The 26,025-nt window shown below is 49.3% G+C and overlaps 1 protein-coding gene across 1 annotated transcript; it reads right to left on the reverse strand.

Annotated features, from left to right (window-relative positions):
• Positions 1-23,330, reverse strand: MYO15B (myosin XVB). Its single transcript, XM_062506555.1, has 41 exons — positions 22,166-23,330; positions 20,509-20,639; positions 20,308-20,403; positions 18,525-18,760; positions 18,274-18,452; positions 17,519-17,591; positions 16,913-17,119; positions 16,743-16,822; positions 16,459-16,556; positions 16,188-16,275; positions 14,789-14,899; positions 14,522-14,616; positions 13,746-13,970; positions 13,166-13,262; positions 12,639-12,818; positions 12,198-12,387; positions 11,990-12,080; positions 11,268-11,475; positions 9,721-9,836; positions 9,129-9,188; positions 8,820-8,895; positions 8,219-8,337; positions 7,898-8,016; positions 7,343-7,484; positions 7,095-7,206; positions 6,656-6,816; positions 6,301-6,413; positions 6,131-6,194; positions 5,819-5,891; positions 5,415-5,491; positions 4,974-5,050; positions 4,263-4,393; positions 3,928-4,022; positions 3,533-3,610; positions 3,281-3,389; positions 2,822-2,970; positions 2,356-2,483; positions 1,494-1,627; positions 873-1,006; positions 333-473; positions 1-60 (listed from the first exon to the last, which is right to left on the reverse strand). Exons 1-41 carry the CDS (start codon positions 22,479-22,481, stop codon positions 1-3), a joined length of 5,169 nt encoding a protein of 1,722 aa, XP_062362539.1. The 5' UTR covers positions 22,482-23,330.
• Between the last annotated feature and the right edge of the window lie 2,695 nt (positions 23,331-26,025).

The raw sequence follows: 26,025 nt of genomic DNA on the forward strand, positions 1-26,025 counted from the left end.
CTAGGAGTGCAGCTCTGTTTTATCCAGGATGACAACAATCGTGTGGTACAGTTCTTTGGCCTGTCAGAACACAAACCAGGATCAATCACTCTTTGGCCCAGAAAGACCTGCTTCCCCTAATTAAATATCCCCATAAATCACTTCCCATTATTAAATATCAGCCATGTGCTGGGACCAAGCTGCACTTTGGAGCCTGGAAATGCAGTGTCCCCCTCCTCCTTTGGGACAGGGGAGAGGAGCAGTAGCACCATGCCTTAGCAGAGGCTCAGCTGGGCAAGAGAGGGCAATTTGAGAGGTGCCAGGAAGAAGCTGCAGGTCCAGGCAGATCTCACCTGTGACAGTTCCACCCACATGGCCCTGGGGCTGTCAGGGGAGCCATAGAGGAGCTCCAGGCCAGGGAGGCCCCCATCAGAGACCGGCCTCAGGGTGCGCATCTTCTGCAGCTCCTGCAGGGGAATGGCCCGGGACACCACCTGCCAAAGGGAAGAGCCACTCTCAAGAGCAGTCCCTGCAAGTGAAACCATCTGATTCTCACCTCAAGAGCTGGTGAAAGCTCAGGAAAGGTCTGTGGTTGTGTGGAAGGGTGGTGTGTGCAGGATACAGAGCAGGCTCTGGCTGCCCAGCACTGCCCTGGATCTCCCACAGGATTGGGACAAACAGGAATGTGCTCTACGTTTAGTTTTACTGTGGATTGTCAGCATGAACACTGGACTTAGAAAAGAGCCCATGGCAGTAATGCCTGTTCTACACTGTCTTTCTTTGGGCCAGGGCTGTTGTCAGAGTGGCTGTGATAAGTCCAGCCTCTTCCTGCACAATTCTTCTAAAGTCACAGTTAGTATCTGACAGACATCAGGGGGAATTGTCTGGCATACCTGGCTGGTGCCATCCACCATAATGATCTCCTCCTTGTTCACACCAAAGAAACAGGGCACAGGGACCATCTCATCACTGATTCTCTCCACGAGGAAGATGGTGTAGCCAAAGAAAGGCAATTTCATCACATGCTCTAAAAAGAGAGCAAAAAGTGGCCTGAGGGCAGCAGCTTTCAGCCAGCAATTTACTGCACCAGCCTGGGGTGGTCAAAGCTGCCAGTGTTCCCAAGATTTTCTACAATAAAAAGTAATATTGACAACTTCTGCCTCCCTCCCTGGCCTCTGAGACTCAATTCTCAGCAGCCTGAGTGTATGTCCTGTCCTTTCCTGACCTGAAAACAGACATGCAGTCAGAATATCAATTAAAACACAGCTTATACAAAGCTCTGAAAATCCATTGCAGACTCCTACAGGAGATGAAACTTCTACCATGATCACCATTCTTGAGTACAAGATCTAATCCACAGTGAGGAGCTGTCAGGGAATAATTCCATTCTCATGGCCCATTCCAGGCTCCAAGAATCATCAACAAGCTCTTGAATTGTCCCAAAAATGCGTTCAGAGCAGCTTCCAGAAATTGAAACAGCATAGAAACTGAAGCAGATCTGGATGCCTCCTCACCTATGAACTGGATTTTTGCATCCAGTGGCTGGAGAGGCTGCCTTGTTCTCAGCAGTGTGGCCACGTTGTTGTGCAGAGCCTTGGGGCTGATGGAGGCCTGCAGGGTCTTTGGAGTGTATTCCTTCAGCTCTTCCCTGTGCCAAAAATCAGATTCCATTTTACCCCCTGCCCAGCTAAAAATCAAACAACAGCCAGGGGATTTAGGAAGGAGGGGATGGGGTAACAATTTTCCATTATATATCTGGGAACAAGGGTGAAGGGGGAGAGGAATAGCACAGCAGGTGATGCCTGCATTGGGTAAGGTGGAAGGAGCCATCAGAGACAGTGAGACCACCCTTGTCCACAGAGAATTCAGCTGTGCACCACTGACCATGGAAAGAAATCCCTCCTTTCTGCAGACAGCAAGAGCTCCTCAGTGACCAGGAGGGTTATGCCATTACCCTGCTGCTGGTGCTTTAAGGGAATCTGATAGAGGCATTACCTAAACTCCAAAGTGCATAAGGAAAAGAAGGAGTGGCAAAGTACAGCTTGGAACTGCAGGGCTGAAGGTTTCTAGTATCCAGGGACAGTTTTGTTCCCATTGGGGATCTCACTACAGTTTTCAGATGTCCAGGGTTGAAACCTCTGGCACTTGTGAGAGAGAACAAAGGAGGATTCACCCAAACCATGAGCTCATACCCTTCCTTCTTGGTGTTACAAATCCATGGCAATCAAATGAAATGACCATGGCACCCTCACGACCCTCTCTGTTCTCCAGAACTGGACATTTCTTAATTATTCGGAGAGAACCTCCAGGTACCTGTTCCTATCTCCTGTGGTGCCTATGGCCATCACAGGGAGATCCCTTCTACCACAGACATACCTGGAGGGAGCAGAGTTCTGCTGGTCCCCTTTGGCCCAGTGCTGGAACACTGCCAAAAGGCCCACCTCCGTCTCCATTTCTTTACTCTGATTCAGCAGGATCCTCCCATTCAGGTAATCCCACAGCACCTGAGGGACAGCACACCAAAGAGACCTTTGTTAAACCTTCCAGAGGGTACAGGCAAGTCTGGGCAGTGCCAGGCTGCACAGACCCACATCCTGCCTTGCTGATAATGCAAAACAAAGGCTCTCAGGAAGAGCCTGGGGAGCTGCACAATTCATAGAATAGCACTGCTTCAGGCTGAGGCCACAGGCACAGAGCCTTCTTGCCATCCATAGCTTCAGTGTTTAGTCACTCCCAGAAACAGCACACAAAGCCTATCACCCAAAGCCCTTCTGCTTTTCCAACCCCCTGAGGACCTTCCTGTTGGCTGGGACCTGCTAGGGAGGGTCCTGCACTTGCTTACCTGCCCGTAATGGACATCTGTGTAAACTTGGTTGTCAAAGTGCAGAGGTGTCCCCCAGGTGAGCCTGCGTAAGGTCACAGAGACCAGCTTGTCCTCCAGCAGGTAATCATGGAGATACTCCTCCAGTTTTATTGGCCTCACCATTTTACCTACATGACACAGAGAGGGGATCATGGTGGAGAGGCTGGGACAGGAGTCTTGCTGCACACCTCAGTTCTACCCTGCCCTGGACTCCAACCATCAGCCATTCCAGAGACACAGAAACACACACCTCTTTCTGGAACAAGCAATGCAGCCCCTGAGAAGGATGAGTCCTTAACCATAATACAGAGGGAAACTGCTTAAGAGGACCCTCCCAGGAGCCAGCAAGGGTGAAGGAACTATTCCAAGCAGGAGCTCTGATGCTCCCTGTTGCAAAGGCTGCTGGAAGAGAGAAGCTCCATGCTGGTCTCTACTTACCAAGATTTTTGTCATCACTCCTCACAGCAAAGAGAATAAAGTCCTGTATCTCTTGCTGTTCACCTATTCCCATCTGCTCACAAATCTCCTGCAAGAGCTCCTTGGCCACCTGAAGCAAGGAAAGAAGGAAATGAATACCATGAGCAGGCAAGCCCAAGAGCAGGTAGACACATCATTCCTTGACAGATAAGGGATTTCTGTGGTGTGGCTCAGAGTGCAGACCAATGAAGGAATTCACAGCTGGAAACTCACAGTGAATGTCCTGATCCTGGTGACATACTCCATGCCTCCAGGCATCAGCACCACCAGCCGCCGAGCACCGTGTCCCTTCTGCAAAGGACAATGTTCAGGCAGGTCCCATCAACCCCACGTGTGTTTCTCCCTCTCCTTCCTCATCCCTGCCTTCCACTGCTGGTTCACAGCACCTGCCTCTCCCCCATGGCACTGCATTTCCCAAGCTCCATCCATCCATCCCTCCATCCATCCACACGCTCCCCTTCCTCTGCTGCTGCTCCCCTTCCTCTGCTGCTGCTCCTGCTGCTGCTCCTCCACCAGCTGCTCCTGTCATACTGCATGTGGCACCTCCAACAAAGCCTCTTCCCTCTCCCCCTTCCCACCATCTCCCCCCTTTTCCTGCCCCTCCACACCAGCAGTGCCTCCATCTCCACAGTGAAGGGGAGGTGCCGACGGCCCCCGTACAGGAAGTTTTTACGCAGGTTGCTCTGGCAGATCTTGGCTATATCTGCAGGAAAAAGAAAAAGCTCCATGTGCTAAGCCAAACAGAGAACTGAACATTGTGTCCTGTGGTGTTGGGTCATCCTGGCTGGGTTGAATTTAACCTGCTAGGGGAACAAAGAGACTTGACCTCACCTCCCAGCCTTCCCGGACACATCCAAACCATGACAGTGTCCAGGAAAGAGGAATGACAGGATGGGGGGATTAGATGTGGAATATTTGCTTTACAGGACACAAATAGTCTCACCATGGTGGGTGCTGGATGGATCACTGCTGGCCAGCTGCAGGAACTTGGTGGCATAGGGCAACAGGGTTTTGGAAGGTAGGAAGTACCCAGTGAGCAGGTTTAGGAGCAGCCAGCCCCGCATCTCACTCTCCCTGTGGATCAGAAAGGACTGTGGGCACCTTGGGACAAGACAATTCCTACTCTGAGCAGCTCAAAGTGAGTTTGTGCCCTTCTGAGCACCTCTGGCAGGTGGCAGAAAAGGAGGTATCAGCCCTTGGTCAGAGGTTTCTGTGCTCAGCAAGAGATTGATTCGGTTATTTCAACAGCAAGCAAGGAAAGGGAACAACTCTGATACCACTGTTGCCACCTCACGGGGCAGAGTGGGACCAAGCCAGTCCTTGACTGGTGTTTATCAATTCCCCAAGGCTGGCAGGAGGAAATCAGGGCAGCACTCTGGGCAGCACCACAATCAGGAGCCACCAGGAATGTTTACTGGTGCCCAGATAGATCAGCAGCAACCAGAAATATAAGGAAAAAAATATCCACTAAAGTGAAAATGCCAGATCCAGTGACTGGCAAAATTTCCCGAGTGCTCAGCAGGAGCTTCAGCACAGGAGCAGCTGGGGACAACCCATCACGAGGGGACACCATCTCCCCTGGCCCTGGTGTCCCTGCAGCAGATGGTTCCTCTCCAGCTGTGCACACACAGGAGCTGGCAGTGCTGGTACTCACTGCTGAGGGTTGTGGGTGACCTGTTTGAAGACCTGGCAGTAGATCTCATCATGCAAATCCTCCTTCTCCTTGCACAGCTGCACCCAGATAAGAGAAAACAACATCAAATAGGGGATGAGAACATTAGAGATACCCCCAGGTCATCTCTGTGCTCTCCCTCTCCCAGCTTCAGAGCTCTGACAGCTTGGGCTTTGCAGCCTCTGGTCTCTAATGCTATTTAGGCTCAAAGGGGGAAAGAGAAGAGGCAGGCTGTGCTCTCATCCAGACTGTGATATCCAGGGAAACCATTTACATGCAAGCCCTCCCCACAGTCTGTTTCAGCTCCCTTCTTCAAGTAGGAGGTGCCATCCTGGCTGTCCCTGCTCTTCCCATTCCCAGCAAAGTCTTGACCCTCCATTCCCATTGGTGCTTCTGCACTTTTCCCAGGGGAAGCCCACAAACCTGAAGGATTTCATAGATGCATTGGACCTCAGTCTGGTGCTTGTGTTTTTGCTGATCTCCCATGAACCGCATCAGCGCTGCAAGGCAAAGCCTGGCCTTTAGTCTGAGCAGGGGTGGTTCTGCCATGGTGCTGGCAGTGGGAAAGGAAATGTCCTGAAAGCTTCTCTGCTGTTACAAGGCTTGCACTGGACATATGGAGTCAGCCCAAAGCCCAGGCAGAGTGTTCTGGGACACTTTGCACTCAAGGCAAAGTCCATTTGCTGGAAGCTTTCAGCATGCACACAGGGGGTTATGAACTGCAGGTTCCACATCCACAGAGCCCCACAGTGTCTGTGTGTGCCCACCCTGACCACACCACTCCCACTCCTCCCCTCTGCAGTGCTGTGTCCCAGGGAGAGCCTTACTCTGGAAGTTCTTTGTAGCCAGCTCGTTCAGCTCACTGTCAGAGAAGCGGAGCAAAGACGCCTGGATTGGGACCTACAGGGCCAGAGCACAGGGATAAACCAGAGCTGTGGATCATACAGAGCCGTGCTCTGCAGGCTGCACCAGACACTTGAGCTCCCAGGGTCCCACAGGCAGCACCAAAGAGCAGGGGACACCTACACTTGTCCAGAGACTGCAGCCAAGGATCTGTTCTTTGGTCATGTGGGGACAAAGCCAGAGGCAGTGCTGGAGCTGGGGTTCTGGCTGTGGCCAGGGGGAGAGGCTGAGCTCACCTTGGTGTGCCGCACCAGGTCAGTGACACTCTTCTTCTCAGCAGAGGTCCCCTTCAGGCCCTGCCTAGACAGAGGAGAGGGAACATGCAGTCCAAGAAATAGCCCCAGAAACGGCCTGGTGTGGGTCAGGCTGTCCAGGTCCTGTTTGGGAAGGAGCACAGCCTACTCACATGGACGGAGCCTCTCGGAAGTAGGCGCTGGCAAAGTCAATCATTGTGTAATGGTCACCAGCAGGGACTAACGTGGTGCTGGTGGCTCCTGGTGTCAGACTGAGGACAGAACTCTGCAGGAACACCACCAAACCCACCCTAAAACATCAGCTGAGGAACTGCAGTGTGTATTCTGTACGTGGTGCCTCCCCTCCAACACTGTGATGGATTTGAGTGTCTCATCTGCAAAGACTAGGCACTCACCATCTCCCCTCTGCCCTCAGAGGTCAGACACTACCAGAGCCATGGACCCACCCTGGCAGCTCCCACAGATCCCAGCCATGTCCCCGGGGTGCTCCTCCCCAGGACTGCTCACCTCCCTGCTGGTGTTCTTGCTCTCTGGGGACGCCCTCATGCTCTTCTGCTGCTCTCCCCGTCTGTCCATGCTGGTGCTGAGGTAGTCAGGGGCAGGAGCCAGCTGCACCAGGCTGGTGGGGAAGAGACCACAGCGACCGCCAGTGGAGCCAAACTGCCACCCTGGAAAAGAAACAGAGTCAGGAACCAGGGCAGCTGCTCAGAGGAATGAGAACTGAAGCTCTCTGCTGGCAAAGGACAGCATCAGGCTCACCAGGATTTCCTGCATCCTAATGAAACATATAACATATATTCCCATAACTGAGGCAACTGGGACAAGGCTTGTTGGGCAGAGCTGCAGGCTGATGATGCCAGCCTGCACTGTATTCCTCTGGTTCTGGGGACCATGGATCCAGCAGGCCCTTGATCCTGGTCCTGCCAATCCCGGTACACGCCCTCACCTGGCTCCACGCCCTGCATGGGCAGCAGCTCGATGAGGTCTCCCTTCTTGAAGCTGAGCAGGCTCTTGTCATCCACAATGTAGCTGCGCAGAGCCACCACATAGTTGGTGTCCTGGGGAAAAGGCCGTGGGCAGGTCAGATCTCATCCCAAGGATGTGAAGGGGTGGGATCATGTCATCCCCTGGGCACTCTCAGGTTCATCTGGGAAACCACCTTCATTCCCTACTGCACTCCAGCTGCTGCCTCACCTGCCTCAGCTCCTGCATGAAGAGTTCCACCATGGCCTTGATGCACGGAGCCTTTGGAGACTGCAGGATGAGCTGCTCTGTCTTCAGGGAGAACTCCAGGAAATTGCTGCCTTTCATCTCCACTGACAGCACATCTGCAAAGCTGGAAACACAAGCCAGCATGCTCAGGCTCCTTCTGCCAGAGCTTGGGATGCAGAATGTGGGATGGGAGCCCATTCCAAGGACTGGGAAGCCCGTTCCAAGGACATGCCTCAACATTCTCCATGTTGACCTTCCACTAGCTGCTCATGGCTTTCACCCTGAGGAGCTCCCTGTGATGACACACACAGAGCTGACTCACCCCCAGCGCTCACTTGTTGTAAGCAAAGGTCGAGGTGGGAAGGAAAAGGAGAAGCCAGACTCATTGAAAGGAGGGTCAGTGAGTCACAGCCAGCCTAGGATAATCCTAGAGAGCACAGCACAACTGGGAATTTTCAGCTCTCCTATTCAGTTTGCCACCAACACACCGCTAGACACAAACTGTCCTCCTGCAGCAGCCAAGGCCCTTCTGCTCACCAGTAGCTGCGCAGGATTTTAAGGTGCTCAGGATGGTATCCAGCTGCTTTCTCCACCTTCAGCAGCCTCATGCCCCGGTGAGAAACACCCAGGATCTGCACATCACTTCCCTTTTCACCCTGTAAGGGAAGTGCAGCACAGAGAATCAAAGCCTCCATCCCATCTGCACAGGTGGTGGCACCAGAGGAAGGAGATGCCACAAAAGAGGTGTGAAACCCTGAAATGCATGGAAAGTACAGAATCACGGCAGTGTGACAGAAAGAGTGAACTGGAGCCACAGCTGAAACAAGCCCAGGGTCTGGTGAGAGAATTAAGACTCACATGAACAGGGAAAAGACGGGAGAAATAGTTGGCCCAGTTGTCCCGAGCAGCCACGACAATCCTCTTCTTTATCCCCTCCTCCTGAATGGACTGGACATTGTTGCCAACTCGGAACTCCACTAGCAAGGTTACAAAACAGTTACTTGCTCAGAAAGACAAAGGTGGCCAAGTCTCCCTCTTCCCAGGGGTTCATTCCCAGCAATCCCTCTGTGTTCACAGCACAACAAACCACATGCAGAGGGGAAAGGATGTTTGCACATACCAGTCTATTACTGGTTTCCATCCCTTTCTCCATGAAGATCATGTCAGAGATGACAGTTGGAATTTGAAACAAAGCAAAATCCTATCCTTGGGCTTCAGTTTCCTCTCTCCACAATAAACATTTCATAACTAAGTTTTTCTGACTCACAGAAGTTTCAGGGCCATTTGGAATAAACAAACATTCCTACACTGCACTCTACAAATATGCTTTCCTGCAGCAGTGACAAACATCTCTCCTCTGCCCTAAGTGCTGACTGAAAGGCTTGGAGGCCAGTTTCTCATTCCAGACCAGATGCTGGGATGGGCACAGAGGGGAAGGGGTGATGGGGCTGTTAATTACTCAGCAGGTCTTTCATCTTGCGCCTCTCCTCCCTGGAGATCCGAAAGCTGGACTCAGAGAAGGTGTCACGGATGATCTGCAGGGGAAGAGAACAGAGAGGATTCCATTGCAAAGGCCACACCTGGCTGTGTTGGAGCATATGGGGTTGTTAAACTGAGTCTCAGAGAGCAGTGAACAGGGACTGGACTGGATGGATCTGGAGAAGAGACCTGCTCAGGATGGAGAAGTGAAGATGATTGGCGCAAGGTAATTATGGAGTGTTTTGTCTCCAGAGAGGTAACTGGCCTTGAGCCACACTCCAGTGCTTACCTGTTCACACAGCAAGTTCAGACAATAAGGGTGGCTGAAATTTTCTTTGGGATAAAACACCTGCAAGAGGAGGGCAATAGTGGTGTTACAGATACTGCAGAAAGAGCTCTCCAGGGATGTTTTGCAATCCATATGCCCTGCTGCCAGGGAGGAGTGAGTTCATCTCCAGAGATAGGCAGAGAGAAGACATTGTAAATGTGAACAGAAGGACCAGGAGTGAAGGACCAAAACCTGAGCAGTCAGACCAAGGGATAAATCCTGGTGAGTTTAGCTCACTCTCCAGTAATTTGTTTTAAACACATTTGTACTATTTTAACAGAAAAGCACCGGGCAACAACAAATTCAGTTTTAGATTTCTCAGTGGTCTACAGAGGAAGGAAAGGAGAGGTAGAGAAACTGAGACACAAGTGTCAGTAAGGCAGAGCAGGATTCCCCATGACATGATCCCCTGTCTCCAGCTCCTGTGTCCGTGACCCCAGAATTATCTTTGTGCTCTTATCTTACATTGAGTGCCCATGACCAAAAATCCCCATTTGAACCAAAAATGGGACAAGCTCCCCCCCACAGCCAATCCTCAGCTAAGGAACTGAACCTCTTTGCGCAGAAAAATTTTCCAGGCAGGGTCGAGATAGGAAAAGCTGACACTGGTGGTGAGCTTGTACAGCTGGGTCTTGATCTCATCATCACCTGCCACTGTCACAGCAGAGTCTGTGTGGGGAGAAAAAGCAGTGAAGATGGGCTGTGAGGGTTACAAGGTCCTTTCCATGCACCAAAGACCTGCTGGGAGAAAGGGGACAGTTCCTGATGGAATATCCCTGTCAGAGAATCTCCTAAAGGTCAGTGACCAGCTCATGTGAGCACAAAAGCCAGTCATGCCCAGAATTTCTGGTACCATTTACATTTCCTGTAAGTTCATTGCTAAGAACAGAAACACTCCAGGCATGGGGAGCACTCAGCCTAACATGCAAAATACTCCCCTGGTGCTTGAGGTTGAAGACACAGGTTCCATTTTATGTCATTATAAACAGGCTGCTGAAAGTTTCAAAGGGACATAAAAATTCTTCCCAGAGCTCGGAGGCTGGAAGGTTCTGGTACAGGGCACCCAAAACTAGGACTGGATTGTCTCTCTGCAGATGTGTTAAAGATGGGCTCTGTCTGAAGCCAACTGTTCAAAGTTGTTGCTTCATGAGGTAGGAATGTCTTCATTTAAGCACTTCAAACTTTCAAAACTTCAGAGTTCATAGATAAATAATGTAGTAATTCCCATACTTCAGCTGTTTCTATATCTCTATTCCAAAGCATGGAATAATTTTTCAGGTTAATCCAGTTACTTTGATTTACTTTCACAGGACTTCCTAAAGAATCATTTTTAAGAGAGGAGGTGTTAACAGGGAAATTCTTTTTGACCAGGGAAGTTGCTGCAAGGATGGAGTCCTTCAGTCATGTGTTTGGCTGACTGCTCCTTGCAGGTCACGAAATGTGATGCTGATGAGAATTTAAAATACATTGGTACAGGTATCCAATGTATAAAATTAATTCAGACTCACACTGAAATTCAGAGGAAAAACTAAGACAGAATAACACTTGCAAACTACTGCTGACAAGCATTAGCTCTACTTTTTTAAAGTGGGCAGCATCCAAACACTCTTTATGTGTCCAAGGTCTCCCAGGCTCAGCCTCCCTCTGAGAAACATTCCCTCATTCTGCAGCCTGTCTCTAAGATCCCTCCAGAGGTTTGTAAGGTGAAAGACCTGGCTTCCCATCCCTCCCTGGTCTGAAGTCCACCCACTAATTGCCACTTTGATAATTATGCTGCAGGTAAACAATAAAAGTGTTGTGGGCCGGACTTTGATAAAGCTGTAGCCCAAAGGATCTTTCTATTTTAAGCTGCATTTTTCAGCTGAAGAGTTAAGAACTGGGAAGTGCCATGCTGGTTGCTGGGCCAGGCTGGAGCTGTGTCATCTCTCTGATTGCTCACAGGTCAGATTGCACCATCTCCCTGGTCTCACACAGCTCACTTAGTCCCTGCCCACTGGCTGTGCCAGGACCTGTGCCATGACTCTCCTGGGCTGATTGATTCCAGCCCCATCCCCTCCCTGCCCTGCTACCAAACCCCACATAGGTGAAATCAATACTCACCTTTCCCTGTGGATTCCTGCCTGCCTTGGTCCTCAGGTGCTGGTGGGGGATGAGGGGGAGCACAAGGGACCTGGGGAGCTGGTGGGGCACCCTCTGGTTTGAAGATGGACAGGAGAGGCAACTGCTTTTCCTTGATAGAGCTGGAAGCTGGGCTTGGCTTGGGCTTGACAGGTGGAGGTGTTTTCTTCTCCTGTGGCACAGGAGATGGCTGCAAGATGGCAAAAACATTTGAGCCAGTCTTTCCCTGCATTCCTGGGCTCTGTCCTGACACTGCTGTTCTAAATCATCGTAGGGCAGCAGCCCTCCCCTGGAGCAAGGTCTGTGTGAACAGCCCACCACTGCCTTTAGATCAACACAAAATCTGCAAAGAGATGATCAACCAAACTGAGAGGACCAAGTATTTGAGATCAAAGCCTCCATTTTGGAAAAGGAAAAAGGATGTTAACAAGCCAAAGCCTTGGTGCCAAACATGGAAAACATGAGTTGCTTGCTTCCAGACCAGCCTTAAGCATCTCACAATAGGACTTGTGCTCCAGAGCCTTTTCTTCAGGATCTCAGATGACTTTACAGACTGGAACCCAGTCCAGGGTGGACAGCACCATGGTGTGAGCTCCCAACAGGAGCAGGAATCACCTGGCTGCTACTGCAGCACCAGGGAGATCCCAGCCTGCTGGAAATGGCATGGACAGGCTCCTGAAGTAACCAGAGAGCAAAAAACTCACTGATGGCTGAGGTGAGGGTTTCATCATTCCCAGCTTGGCCAGAGCCTCATTTTTGGGGTCGTTCTTCTTTATAAATGGTTTGGATACTCGCCTGCAAGGGAACAGGGAAAAGCATTATGGGGTTTGGGCACAATGGAGCCACGTGGCAGAGCTGAGACAGAGAACCCCCATCTCCCTCCTGCCCAGAGGGGGGATCCCACACTCTCACCTGGCAGGCTCGATGGGCAGGGGCTCGGGGGCTGGTCTGCTCTGGTACATTTTGATGATGTTCCCAATCTCACGGCTGGGTGCAGGACGTGACTCAGGGCCTGAAGGCTTCACTACAGTTGGCTGCTTCTTTGGTTTTGGTGTCTCTTTTTTTGGCTTTGGCTCAGGAGGTGGCAGAGGGGAAGCAGGAGCTATTGGGATGACAGCTTTAATCAACAGACCAGCAAAGACACAGGAGAAATCCCTTTATCTCATTTGACCTTCCCTTTCTTTCCCTCTGATGCTGACTGGCAATGGCCTGACATTTTTCTTTCCTCTCTTGTCAAGATGCAGACTTCTAGAAGAGCCAGATCCTTTGCTTCTCTGCCTAAATCCTGGCCTGATGTACCTGAAATGTTCTTTATTGTCAGCCTGCTTGTGTCTCTGCTGCACAGCATCTTACCTGACTCTGGTTTAGGGACAGGCTTCACTTCTTTTTTCTTCTCCAGCTCCTCTCTTTTCCTCTTCTCCAGATCCTCTCTTTCTTCTTCTTCCTCCTCCTCCTCCTCCTCTGGCTGGGGTTTTGCTGGAGGAGTCCAGGTTTTGCTAGGTCTGACTTTCTTCACTCGAATGTGCTGCTCTCCTGCATAGAAAGGGGGACTTGAGCTAGTCAAACCCACACCGAAAACCTAGCACTGATGGCACAGTTCCCACTCTTGCCTCAGTCAGCAAAAACCTCTTTTTCTAGAATGAGGGAGAATGTGGCAGTCACAAGCCCAGAGATTTCTAGAAAACCAGCCCCACAACAGCTCACAGTCTGAATTGTAGCTAGCAGAACAAGAACCCCAAACTCCTGTACACACATCACCAGCAGCTCCTGCAGGGATTAGCTGAATTCCAGACAGGGAGACAAGAACACCTGGACATGCCAGGAAGGCTGCAGAACCAGGTGTTATGATGGGTGAAATTCCCAAAGTAGCAGATGCTCACCCATCTTTTGGAAGTATTCTCTCTTCTGCTGGAAGGTTTCCCGAGGATAGTCATCATCCTCATTGCTGGAGAACTCCTCTTCCATGTAGTCATAATCCTGCAGACAGTGCACAACTTGTTTAGTTGGCACCAGCCAGCAGTACACCTCTGCAGTGCCCTTCAGCTCAGGGGTGATTTTGTCTCAAAAAAAGTTCTGATCTAGAACCTCTCCACATCCAGGAGTGTCCCAGTAGGTCACAAGGAACCCTCAGCCAAGCACAGAGAAGGGGCATTATGTTAGAGATCTAACACAGCTTGCTGGAAGATGAAGAACTCGGAGTAATCAATTCTCCTGTGGAAAAATTCATCTTAACTAGAAATGAATTGGCCAACCCTGCAGCCAAACCTCCACAGAGCAAAAGCCACTAGGGTTTGATCCTTAAAGTCTCAGCAAGCGGAGTCTGAAAGGTCTCAGCATCATGAGTAAGCACAAATCTCTGCTCTCCTCTCTGCCAAACCACAGCCACACATGGATGAACACAGAGCAAACACCAAACACAAAATCCAAACCAAATCCACCACAGCTGTTTGTTTCTCATACCGGCTCTTTTGCCTTAGCTGCTGGCTCTGGAGAATTTGATGGTGTTGCAGCAGCCTGGCTGCTGGAAGAATTCTTGGGTTTTGGGAGAGTGGCTGGGGCTGAGGCTTGTGCTGGGCTTGAGACTCTTGGCTTTGCATTCTCAAGAGACTTTTGTCGCTTCTGCAGCTCCTGCTGCTGCTGCTGCTGCTGGGAAATGCTCATGGCTTGAAGGGTCATCTGCTGGGCCTGGGGAAGGAATTGCAATGTCCATGAGCTCTAGGCTACACAAACCCAGCCATCAGGCACAGGCTGTCCTGTTTTTTTGTTTTTTTCACTGTTAATCAACCCCAAAACATCCACATAGTGCACGGCAAATTTCCCAGTGTGTGGGCAAGGCATGCCCAGGGAGTCTTCTCCCACCTGGCCAAGAATGCAGAGCTCCTAACACCCCCCAAAGGCTCAGCTGCCATCCTGAGGCTGCCAGGCACTCACAGGACTTTGCACAGAAAGCAGAACACTGCAGACCTGCATGTGTAGCAAATCCCAGCTAAAAACCCCATGGGAATTACAGCATGCTCTTGTCCCTGCTCCTCACTCATTGAGGCTGCCTCAGTATCCCCATGGACATAAAGGGGCAAAACCAGGGTTCCCAGTTTTGTGGTCTTAAATAATGCCCACTTTCATCACAGCACATGAGCATGGAATGGCACAGAGCAGGCACAAAGGGGAGGAGAGCTGGGCTCCCCCCCAAGGCACAAACACCAGTGTGTGGCTCTTCCCCAGTTCCTTGCACTCACCATGAGCATGGCTTGCTGGTTGATAAAGGCTTGCTGCTGTGCTGCCAACTGGCTGGGATCTACAGCTGGCACCATGGGCTGGGGCATCACCATGGCTATGGAAGACAACACACACATCTTCAAAATCCTACAGGTCAACATTCCCTACAGAGCCTGAGCATCAGCCTGGAGTGTTCACTGAGACCTTGACCTGACATTGAAATGCACAGGCTCCTCTGACTCCCTTCCACCCCCTCCCCTCTGCAGTTACAGAAATGCTGCTATTACCTGGCATAGGTGCAATCCCAGCAGCCCCTGGCATCATGGGCATGGCTGCTGGCATCCCCACCATGGAGGGCATGGGCTGGTAAACTGGTGTTTGAGTCATTCCAGAGAAGCCTAGAGGCAAAATACCAAGTGCACAGTGCTTTGGAGAATCCCAAAGGGGAATATCCTGAGCAATCCCAGAGAGCACTTCTGGTGCTCTCCACATGCACCAACCATGGCAGGACACAGCAAAGCTCAGATGGAAAAAGGAAACCTAAGAAAAATGTGTGGCCTGCCAGATTTTAAAGAGCAGTATCCAGACTCTGTTTTCGCAGCCTAGCTTAGGACACCACCATTCTTCATGATTAAACTTATAAAAAATTCCTGCCTGTGTATGATTACAGAATTACATCCATATTGGTCTCTTTGCAGTGGGTGGCAAGGCTGAATGAACAATGAGCCCTGGCCTGGATGACATTGTGTGTCATGGGGAGGAGCTGTGGGGAGAAAGGAATTCCTCTGCTCTCAGCAGTCAAGTCCCATATGGGGTCACAAACAAACCCCACTGAGTGCAAAGCCAGCAGAGCAAGAGGTGTGGGGGTCAGACTCAGCTGGGAGGAGTCAGCACACAGCACAAATCTACTGAATCGTGATGCCCTCACCAGTGAAAATGGCCCTGGGATGCCAATGGGAAGATCATCATGTACCTCACTCATCTAAGAAGCCTCAGGCCAGTGATCTGTAATAGGGCTTGTCATGCCCCAGAGCCTCTCCAATAGCCAGAAGTAGTCCTTGTCTCAGGAGTGACTGAACTGGACATTCCCCACCTCTCTGAGACTGCTGGGTGTGTTCCTACCCATGCAGATTTGTCAGTGCCATGAATATATTGGAGTTTGACTCCACCCTGCTGCAAATGCCAGAGTCTTAGCTCCACAGAAATGAGGAAAAGAAACCAAACACACAAACCAGAACCTTTTCAGGGTTCAGACTTACTAACCCGCGGAATATCTACAGATGATGGGAAGTTCTGTAAGGAAGTAATAAGAAAGATTAAAACCACCCTTGATAAAGGCACCAGCTGCTCTGTGAAAGCATGGGGTGAATAGAAGGTGAATACATGACTTACAAGTATTTTTCTAGGGAAAAGGTGGCCTGGGTCAGAAACAAGCTACTTGCTGCCTTGACCCCAAGACCAGCTCAAAAGAGAAATGAAAAGCACAAAAAAGCAGTTGCCTTATCTAACACCTTCCCCAAAGAATCTGTCTCAGAGGGAGTGAGGAGTGCAGCCTGTGCTAAAGCCCAGTGGTCTGCATGGAGCAGCTGAACATGCAATAATTAGCATTCAAAGGGCTCCCTGACTTGTGCTCACTGAAGGTCATGTGGTGCCAGGTGTTCCCAGGTGTTCCATGCCCTTACAGACCTGCAGAAGGAAGGATTCCTCTCTGTGTGGGTCCAATCTTCCCCCCTCCTTTCATGCGTCTGCTGAGAATCTCCCTGTTCTCCATCTCCTGCATCAAAAGAAACCCAAAACACTTATCTGAGCTCAGAGGGACAGACTTCCCAGAGGGAAAGACATTCAAAGGTATGTCTGAGCTGAAGAGGAGCAGGGAATAGGCAGGAAAAAGCTTGAAGGACTCACAGGGACAGGAGAGCTGCAGAGAGAAGGCAGGAGGGAACATCAGGGGACTTACAGGCACTCTGGAGCCCTGATGCAGCACAGGGCTGAAGAGATCATCCACATAGTGATCCAAGCCTACAGGGGTCCTCAGGTCATCTCTAAACCTTGGATCTGGGACAGAGAGAAGTCTGGTGACAAGGCAGGCAAGAAATATTCCCCTGCTCCAGTCCCTAGTCATGTTTCAGAGTGGAGCTCTACAACAAGAAGAATCCCCTGACTCCCTCTCTGCCCTGATGCTCTGGCTGGGACCCACCTGGCCCTTCCCAGTGTCAGCCACAGTCCTGGGCTAAAACTCACCTGGATGGAGACCAATAAGTTCTGGAGGAAGGCTGGGTGGGGGGAAGGCAGGGGCCTGGATACCTGGAGCAGGAGGGATCCTGAGAAAAGGAAAATGAGATGAGGACCACAGTGCTGAAAGATGGATGACAGGGCTACAAGCGGTGGAGTAGCAGAAATAGGTGGCTCACATGTCCAGGTCAGAGGCCTGGGGGATGCTCCTGTCCCTTTCTGGAGTGATGGGGTACTCAGTGGGGGCCTGGGAGGAGCTGCTGAAGTTGCTGGTGTCCTCCATCTCTCCAATTAGGTCCAGCACAAAGTCACAGCCCAGCAGGTCCTGCCATGTGTTGCCAGTGAACATGGAGATAGACCACCCTCGAGCCTTCTTCTCACAGCCCCTGGGAGAGGAAAGGTGTCCAGGCAGGCAGGGGAAAGGGAGAAGAAGGAAAACATCACATGCAGTTTCTTCTTGCCTTGTCTATCCTGGCTTAAGTCCTGTAGATTTAGGGTGTGAGTCAACTATTAAGTGCCATGGGTTAGAAAAAAAACAAGATTCATTCAAGATTTGTCCTTTGTATTATTTTTTTTCTCTGAAGCTGCTCTCACAGATCACACGGGTGGTTCCTCTGTTCCTACAGGAGCCCATTATTTATGGCTGAGGGTTATGTTAAGGGTGAAGAAGGGAGCACAAGCTGGAGTGGGCAAGAAGTGAGTATTCTACATGTGATCACATAAATCCCAGCCTGCAGACCAAACCAGTCTGAACCCCCAGATGTTCTCCTGTCCTCTGGTAGTACCTTGCACTCAGGATCCAGGCTGCATACTGCTCCCCAGTCATCCAGGACTCCACCTCAGCTGAGAATTTCTCCTCTGGCACAGAGAGCAAAGTCAGTACCCACAGCCTCCCTGGCAGGACCCAAAGTAACACCCGCATTCCACGGGACACAGGCAGAGCCCAGCTGGAAAGTTTTCCCTGGAGCAGGGCCACAGGAGGACTGGAAACTCATGGAAGACTTCACATAGACACATTCACATCTAAAACATCTGTTTGATGGCACAGGTTGGCATTTCCAACCTGACAGGTGAAAACCCTTGCAGTGTCCTGGTGTGCTTGGGGATCACTCCACTCACAGGGACCCAGAGTAGGGATGTTCTGGGTTCAACTCACAGAGCTGCTGGCTGCTCAAGAAGCAGCTTCAGGTAATATTTGAGAAGGGAGAAGGGCAGAAAGTCCCTGTACAAAATACTGCTGCATGGGCTGTGCTATAATAGATAACAGCCCTATAGAGATGCACAGCCTGAACAACCCTCTATTAAGCAGGCTCCAAAGTCAGGACCAATCTCATCCCTCAGCATGAGAAGCAGGTCCCACCAGGCCTAGACTTTGCAAGTTTTGGGTCTAAATTCAGATGCTTATTTCCCCCATGGTTGTACCAGCAATCAGTGTTCTGATCCACTTTACTTAGCTGAGGGTATTTCCCAAATGCTGATTTCTGCTTTGGAAAAGTCCTTAGAGGCTAGAAGACAGCAGGAGGGCAGAAGACTGAGTTACCATTGAAGGTATGAACATCCAGCACCATCTTCCCTCTCCTCTGGTTTGCTGTCCACTCCAGCTGGGTGGGAGGGTAAGCCCGAGAGGGTGCAGGCTCTGTCTCTGTGCCCTGAGCTGCTGTCAGCATCTTGCGCTGGCAAACAGCGCTGTAGCCCTCCATGCCATGGTCTGACACAAACCTAGGGGAAGGAAACTGCATGTAGCAATGCTCTTAACCCCTGTAAACCTGGCTTAGCCTTTTCTCCTCTTACTTCAGCAGCGGCTTCTCCAGTGCTGGTGAGGGGCCAAAGCAGCTCAGCAGAGTTGCCATCAGGACCCAGCCTCGCCGGCTGTGCTCCGTGTCTGGGTTCCTCCAGGTCTGGGAAACCACCTGGCTGAAGATTTCGTTGCGCAGAGCAGCATCACTCAAACCTCTCCCAGCAATGTAGTTGCCCAGCAGGATCTCCTGCCAGCCACGGAGGCTCTTGTCACCAATGAACCGTAAAATCTGGGAGAATTCGTGGCAAGAAAGAGAGAACTGGAGCTGTAACCCTGTGTCCCAACCTGTGCTGTAAGGAGCTATAGACGCCAGGATGTCTGTGAGGCTGAGCAGCCAACACTCAGACTGGGGTCTGTCCTCAGGTTTTTGTGCACCACTGAAGTGTTTTCAGAGGATGGATCCTGACTAAAAGTCAGGGTGACTTCAGTCTCTTCGGAGGTTTGACTGAGAATTTGGTCTAGGGCAAAATATTTCCGCTTGGGCAGGGCTCAGAAACACAAGTAAATTACCACAGGATACTTGCTGCTGAGCTCACTGAGTGTTTAAAAGCCTTTGGTACAGTTAATATTACACCAAGTACTATGGGATGTGGTGTCTCAATACACTCACTGAAGAAATGATTCAGCTTCTTGGCTATGCATATCGACACCTTTAATGCTTTTTTTTAGTTTGTGTTTCTCACCCTTAGGTACAGAATTATTTCTTTCATCCTCTACACTTCAGTATGTCACAAATTAACTTTTTTCTAAAATGTACAGCTTTGGAAAGAACATTTAAGAGTAACAACACTTCTAAAAACATTTAATGGTACCAAGAGTGTCGGAGAGTCACTGAGAAAAACAGGGGATGGTAGTTGTTTAGTTCTCATGGGATTCTTTGTAGAAAATCCCTGCTTCATTAGCAAGTGAGAAAAACTGCCTTTGATCTTTAAAAAAATAATAATATTCTGCTTAAACACAATCCTATTCACAAGATTTTATTGAAGCTTATGCTCTTCTATAATTGGGATCACAAGGACAAAACAAGAGACTGTTTTAGGTATTAACTTTCTTAATGGGTTTATTTAATTCTACGTAATTCCCAAAAAGATTACCAGATTTACTTAGAAAGTAGAGTAAATCTGGATTTTCATTCTATTTTCAACCATTTTAAAGAGGAAATATAAAGACATATAGGTTTCACATCCACAGAGTTGAAATAGCACCATCCCCTTCACACAAACACTACACAGTGAGGGTGTGATTACAAGGGTACTTTTCCTGATGACAAAGTTCCTGCCCTTTTCCAGCCTTTACACAACAGTTCACTGTCCCCTCTTGGGAACTGACACATCTGTGAGCCCGAGGTGCAATCGAGATGTTTGCTATAAACCACACCATGGAAAAGATCTGGGTTAATTGAAACTTCTTTTGTGACTGATAGATGAGTAAGTGGTTGAGAAGACAGACTTCCCTTATCATTGCTAGAGTCTGGAATAGTGGGATATTAAAGTTTAGCAGTCCTATTGCTATATGTCCTGCCAAATTCTGAGACTCCATCACCAGGCAATTCACTTTGATCCCAGTAGTCTGTGGCTGGTCTGTGCCTCCCCAAAAACACAGCAATCCTAAGGGGCTCTGTCAGGCTGCTCCAGAGCCTAGAGGGAGCAATTTATTCTGCTTTTTTTTTTTAATTGTAGGAACAGTATCCATCACCAACAACTTGTTGTATAAAGGCATCAAAACATTGTCTGTGCCCACCTATTGTTCAGTAAGGTCAAGAACGACATCTCTTACCAGTTTGTTTATCTCAAGTGCACTCTCCTGGTGTTCAGCATCCAGGTGGGTTAAAGGGTGCTGCAGAGGCTGACCAGGGGCAGGGAAATCTGGTTTCTACAAAGAAACAAAAAAGGATGGAAATATTTGCTCCTGGTGTTGCTAAAACCAGTGTGTCTGCCCACAGGGGAGGCAGTGAAGAGGGCTAAAAAGAGTTCCCACCTGGAAGTGTGATTTGATGAAGGAGGAGAAGGGATAGCTGTTGATGGTGGCTGGGAGGGAAAGGTCATCCTTGACCTTGACTTCTGGGGGCTGTGTCTCAGTTATCTGGTTGGCCTGGGCTCGGTGTCGACCTGCAAGGGAAGGAGGTCTGCTGTGGTGGCAGGACACAAACAATTCCCACAGCAGCTCCTGGCTCACCTGCACCTCACCCTGCCGAGCTCCTGGAGCATCCCCCAGCTCCAGGGACACCCAGCCCAGCCCTGCTGCCTCAGACCCCCCCAGCAGGCACAGCCTCACCACCCTGAGACCACAAGGACTCTCTTCAGGAGGGAGATTTTACAGCTCTGATCTTTCAGAGCCTTCTCCCCAGGGAACACCTGGAGAGTCAAGTCTGCTCCGCAGCATTTACAGGCAGGAAATGCTGAGCCCATGCAGGGATACTGCTGACAACTGCCCAGTCCACAAGGAAATGAGAGGTCTTTGTAATGAGTGATTTATCACAGATAAGAGAGGAGCAAACATCACTAAATGAAGGGATTTCCTCAGTGCAGCACAGCTCCTGTGCTTTCCTCTATCTCCAGCGTGTCCCCTGATGCTCTCCCATCCTCCCCATTTACATCCCAGCAGCTTTCATTTCCAGCAGTCTCACTGTTCCCTGAGCCCCTCTGGCTTACATTGCTCACTAGACCAGCTGATAGTCCCTGGAGGGCTCTGCCATGAAATGTGAGGTATTTGGGGATCCAGAACAGTTCTGCTCCAGTTCACCAGACTGATTGTCTCCCTTCCTGTCCTCCACAGAAGGCCACAGGCACTGCTGGCTTTGGGTTTGACACCACACGGACAGAGAGAGGCAAATCCTGCCTCAACCTATTTGCAGCTGAAATATTCACATTGTACAGAGGGCTACAGAGGAAACACAACTGCCCCTAACTTAATGCTCAAGGTCAGACCAACAGCTTGTGAAATTATTGCAGTTAGTGGTATTTTGGTGATTTGAAAACCAATTAGTGCATCCTTAAATTAATATATTAACACATGCTCAACTTGTTACATCCTTAAGTTATTATATTGTTATATCCTTGGACTGATAAATTGTTATACCTCAAGTTAATACGTTGTTCCACAATCAAGTTGTTGCCCTGTTTTTCCTTCTATTTTAAACTTCCTTTTGAGGAAGTAATTTTTAATGAAAACTAAAAATATTTCTTTGAAATTGTCAAAACTGTCATTTTCTTCAATTTCCTTAAAGATTTTAGAGTAGGTAAAAGATGGGTTTAAGTTCTTCCACCCCAGATACTCATCTTTGCCAGAGACCTGCATTCATTAAGCAGTTTGCTGTCACAGAACTTTGACCAAAGAGTTTTGCACCATCCCTGCCATCAGTTCTACCAGCCCATTTCAAAAGAAGAGATGAAAAATTAACTAAGATACTGATTTTTAAGCTGGTGTTCTGCCCCTCTGGCCCAATTTGCTTTTCCTCCCTACCATGTCAGGAAACATCCATCATTTGCCTTTACCATATTTACACTGCAATGATAATGAACCAAATCCAACCCAGTGACAGGCAGTGGGGAGAACAAACACATACATTGATATAAACAAGGAAATACTCAGTGAAACAGTGCAGGGAAGGGAGGGAAGGAAGAGGATGCCTCACCTTCAACAAAGTGCAGGAGGGCTGAGAGCTCTGCGGGGATCTCCAGCAGCCCCACGTCCTGGAGAGAGAAAAAAATCAGTGGCTGCCAGCAGAGAAACAACATAAAACCCCTGAGCTGAGACTGGGTGAAACTGCTTGGGAAAAGCTGCCAGGACAGGGATGGAGCATCTGAGCCAAAGCAGTGACTTCTGCCTCCACAACATTCAGAACCATTGGAAATAGGGAGGCATTGCATGAACACAGCTGTGTGACATGGGTCTGCAAAGGAGGGAAAAGGGAGCAATTCCTTAAAAAAAAAAAAAATCAACTGCCACATGGGGAGTGACAGGAAAGTTGGCTTTCCTTGACTTTTCCCTCATTCCTATCAAGTCTGGCATATTGCACTGCAGAGATTGCACCTGAAGGGTAAGGGCCATTTCTTCCTGCACTTTCCTGACATTTTTCTTTTGATTTTTCAGTATCCACAAGTGCTACAGCATAAAATGAGACCTGAGATTCTGATCTTTGATATATGTTGGAGGCTCCCAAGAAAGCTCAGATCTCTACCTGGGAAATCCAGATGAGAATCTGGCCAATGAGTCTTGATTTTTCACTGGTTTGCACCTTACACTGCTGCCGGATAGGAAGCAAATGGGCCAATACAAGACAGTGTGTCAGCATCACTGCATGTAGACTCAGCTCAGGGCATTTCAGACAGAACTACTCAGATTAAGGCACTATAAAACCAAGCCAAAACTGGAGCTTTGGGGGGGTTTTGGTTTCTTCTTCCTTTTTTTTTTTTTTTTTTTTTTTTGTTTATGTGTGTTTTTGGTTTTTGTTTTTTTTTAAGATCTGCACAGTAAAGCCTCTTATCACCAGAACATTACTCTGGCATCTCTCTCTCCACATAAAACTCAAAGACAGATTCATAGCATTTTTTATCAGTTCGATTTTGCTCATGAGAAGATACTTGACTCCAAGTGTGGCTTTTCAATGGTATATTCAGGAAGTGGACTGTGAAATTCCAGAGTTCTGGATCAACACCTAAGGAAGCAGGTGATACAAGAGCACCCGGGGCTAATTATTGTTACTGACAGATCTACACATAATTGTGGAGAATACCCTTTCTGATTCCCTTGATACAGACACTGCAGCAAATGTGTGTCCAGTCTAGACACATAAATAATGGCACTAGTTAGAAGTGTTGATCCAGGCTAAATGTGTTATGAAGCCTTTAATACATCCCTTCCTCTACATCAGCTTCTGTTAATATACTTATGCAGAAATGTCTCATTCCCACCCCTCCCATTAGAAGATGATCACCAAAAATAATCTTCCCTCCACCTCTGAAGACCAGATCCAGTGCTGTGAACAAACACAGTGCTCTGACTCAGGACTGATTTACTGTTTGGGAAACACTGAACCAATTATATATTTCTGTATTAGAAGGCCTTTTATGCCATCTAACCTGCATTCTGTACTGGGTTCCACACACCTGTGCCCCCTCCAGATGTTCTGCTGTTCCCCAGCAAATCTTGGCTGAGGAGGAACAAGGGAGGGAGAACACCTGGAGAACCTGATGTTTCTGATCTCGGCCCCTCCCAGAACGTTTGACAACTCACCATTCCTTGGCTGGGACTATTCTCTGTGTCACCACAGGCCAGGGAGCTCCTTCTTTGTTTCCTTTCCTCTAACTCCTGCTGCTAGAGATGAAAAGGGGATGGAAGGTGGGAAAAGATGAGTGTGAAGTCGAGTCCAGCTATTCTGGGGCGGATGCTGTGGGTGGGCAGGAGATGGTGTCCTGCTGCAGCAGATAAAATGTCAGAGCAGCTACAGAGCCTTCTTGAGACCCCAACACAGTGTCTTGAGAAGGGGCTGCCCAGGCACAGACTTGAGCTTTGCTGAAACACCTCCTGCCCTTCACAATTCAACAGCAAGAGCCTCCAGCACCTGCCCAGCACCCTGACACACCTTCCCTTGCTGAACATTTGATGTGGCTCAGGACTAAAGCACCCAGCAGCTGCCAGAAGTATCTACCTGCCTCCTTCAGCATCAAAGCACAGGATAACAGCCTGAACACGGACAGATGAATTCGTCCGTGGAGGGGAAACCCCTTAGAAAGGTGGGAGGGATACCAAAAGCTAAAGTCCCTCACAGCTCTGTCCTTCCCCATCCGTTCTCTTGTTCCCCAGCCTCATCACTCACCTGAGTCCCACTCGAGATGGGGAAGGAGGGTCTCTGTCTCTGCTCTCTCCTGCCTGTCAGCTGTGCAGAGCAGTGTGACTACATGGGAGCTTGGGAGGGCTGGGCTGAGAAAGACAAGTGACAAGCTAAAGTCCAAAGGGCAGGGCTGTGGGGTGGGGGAAAGGAGGAACTTAGCAGCAGATGAACTTTGATACCTTTGCTGCTCCTATTGCTTGTAAAGAGACCTCAGCAAACAAACACTGAAGGAATAGAAACAGATTCAAAAGAGCTGCACTGTTGTGGTTACCTGAGAGAAAAAAAGCTGGATCCTGGCCAAGTGGGAAGGGCAAGAAACAATAGAAACTCACGCTGTACTAAACATGGCAGGAGAGGAGGCACCTCTGCAGGTTTGTATCAACACCAGTGTCCTTAACCTCTGCCCCACCATGTCCTCAGCCATGCCAGGAGCTGTGCTGGGTCCTTCCCTTGTAGAGCTGGCAGCTATGAGATGTTCATTTCTACTCTAAGGATGAGTGGTCTGATTTCCTCTTTCCAATTTTATTCTAATAATTTGTTCAGAGTACTTTATATCCATTTGACAGAACCACAGCTCTCTCCTGTACATTATTTTTCATCCTGTCAAAAATCTGCCCTAGTTGATTTCCAAAGGCCAAGGGCTCAAGCAGCCAGAGGCAGCTGTAAGGGATCAGGGCAGGATCATCGTGGACTGAAAAAAATCTTGCATTTCAGTCACCGTCAGAAATTGAACTGGGCAACAAAAAAAGCAAGATGGATGGCCCCTTACAGCTTGAGCAGAACAGCAGCTCTGAAGACCACAGATGGAACTAGCTCTTATCTCATGTAGGGCAGCCTGGAGTAATGCCTGGAATGGCTCCCTAGAACAGAGGCTAGACAGAGTTAGAGAATAAAGTGGGTATTTATTAAAGGTCTTTAACAGATATAGCTTGGGCAGTGCAAAGCCTTCCAGAAGCTACACCCAAAATGGACAACAGTCATGAGTTTTTCAGGTAGAATTAAGTTTGGTCTATCTGCATATCAGGGATTAATCCTTCAATTGCACCTTCAGGTAATGAAGTCACATTCCCCCAGTTTGCTCCCCCCAGTTCACTTTTGTTTTTACTTTTTGGGGCCTGAGGCTGTGATGGTGACCTTGGTTCTCAGGCCTATTCAGTCAGGATTGTTTTGTCTGGCCAAAATGTGAAGACAGCTTGCTAACATGCTACATTGGAGTTAACAGTTATACCCTAATGCAGGATCTGAAAAATATAAAAACTAAACTCTTAAGGCATCTTTCCCACCCTGGCTCACACAACTAGACACGTGAATCAGCTGTGTTTGCAATACCTGTGCAAATTCTGAATGTCATTTAGAGAGAGAAGGCTCCAGCCTCTGTGGTTCCTTCATTTGACTACATCTATGGCAGACAGAGGGTGAAGGACACCTCACTGTGTCATCCCCAGCAAACCTTCCAAAGCCATCCCTGCCCTGGCCTCACCCAGTCCCCAGCTCGCCCTGCTCAGGGCAGAAATAGCCCCTCCTGTACACCTTGCTCTCAGAGAACTGTTGTTACCTGGCAGCGCTTCCTCCTTTGAATCAAAGGTCTGGAGATTAAAATCATGGTTTTAAATTGCACCAAAGTCTTCTTCAGCCTCCTGTAATGCTTCCTAGAGGATGAA

The sequence above is a fragment of the Cinclus cinclus genome, chromosome 20 (assembly GCF_963662255.1).
Source record: "Cinclus cinclus chromosome 20, bCinCin1.1, whole genome shotgun sequence".
Lineage (NCBI taxonomy): Eukaryota > Metazoa > Chordata > Aves > Passeriformes > Cinclidae > Cinclus > Cinclus cinclus.

Coding starts and splice junctions, on each gene's coding strand:
- MYO15B (XM_062506555.1), bottom strand. CDS start 22,481: ATGTGGCAGTTGATTTTTTTTTTTTTTAAGGAATTGCTCCCTTTTCCC. Junction 12,819..13,165: donor AGAATACTTCCAAAAGATGG/GTGAGCATCTGC, acceptor CTTTCTATGCAG/GAGAGCAGCACATTCGAGTG. Junction 474..872: donor TGGTGGATGGCACCAGCCAG/GTATGCCAGACA, acceptor TCCCTTTGGCAG/GTGGTGTCCCGGGCCATTCC.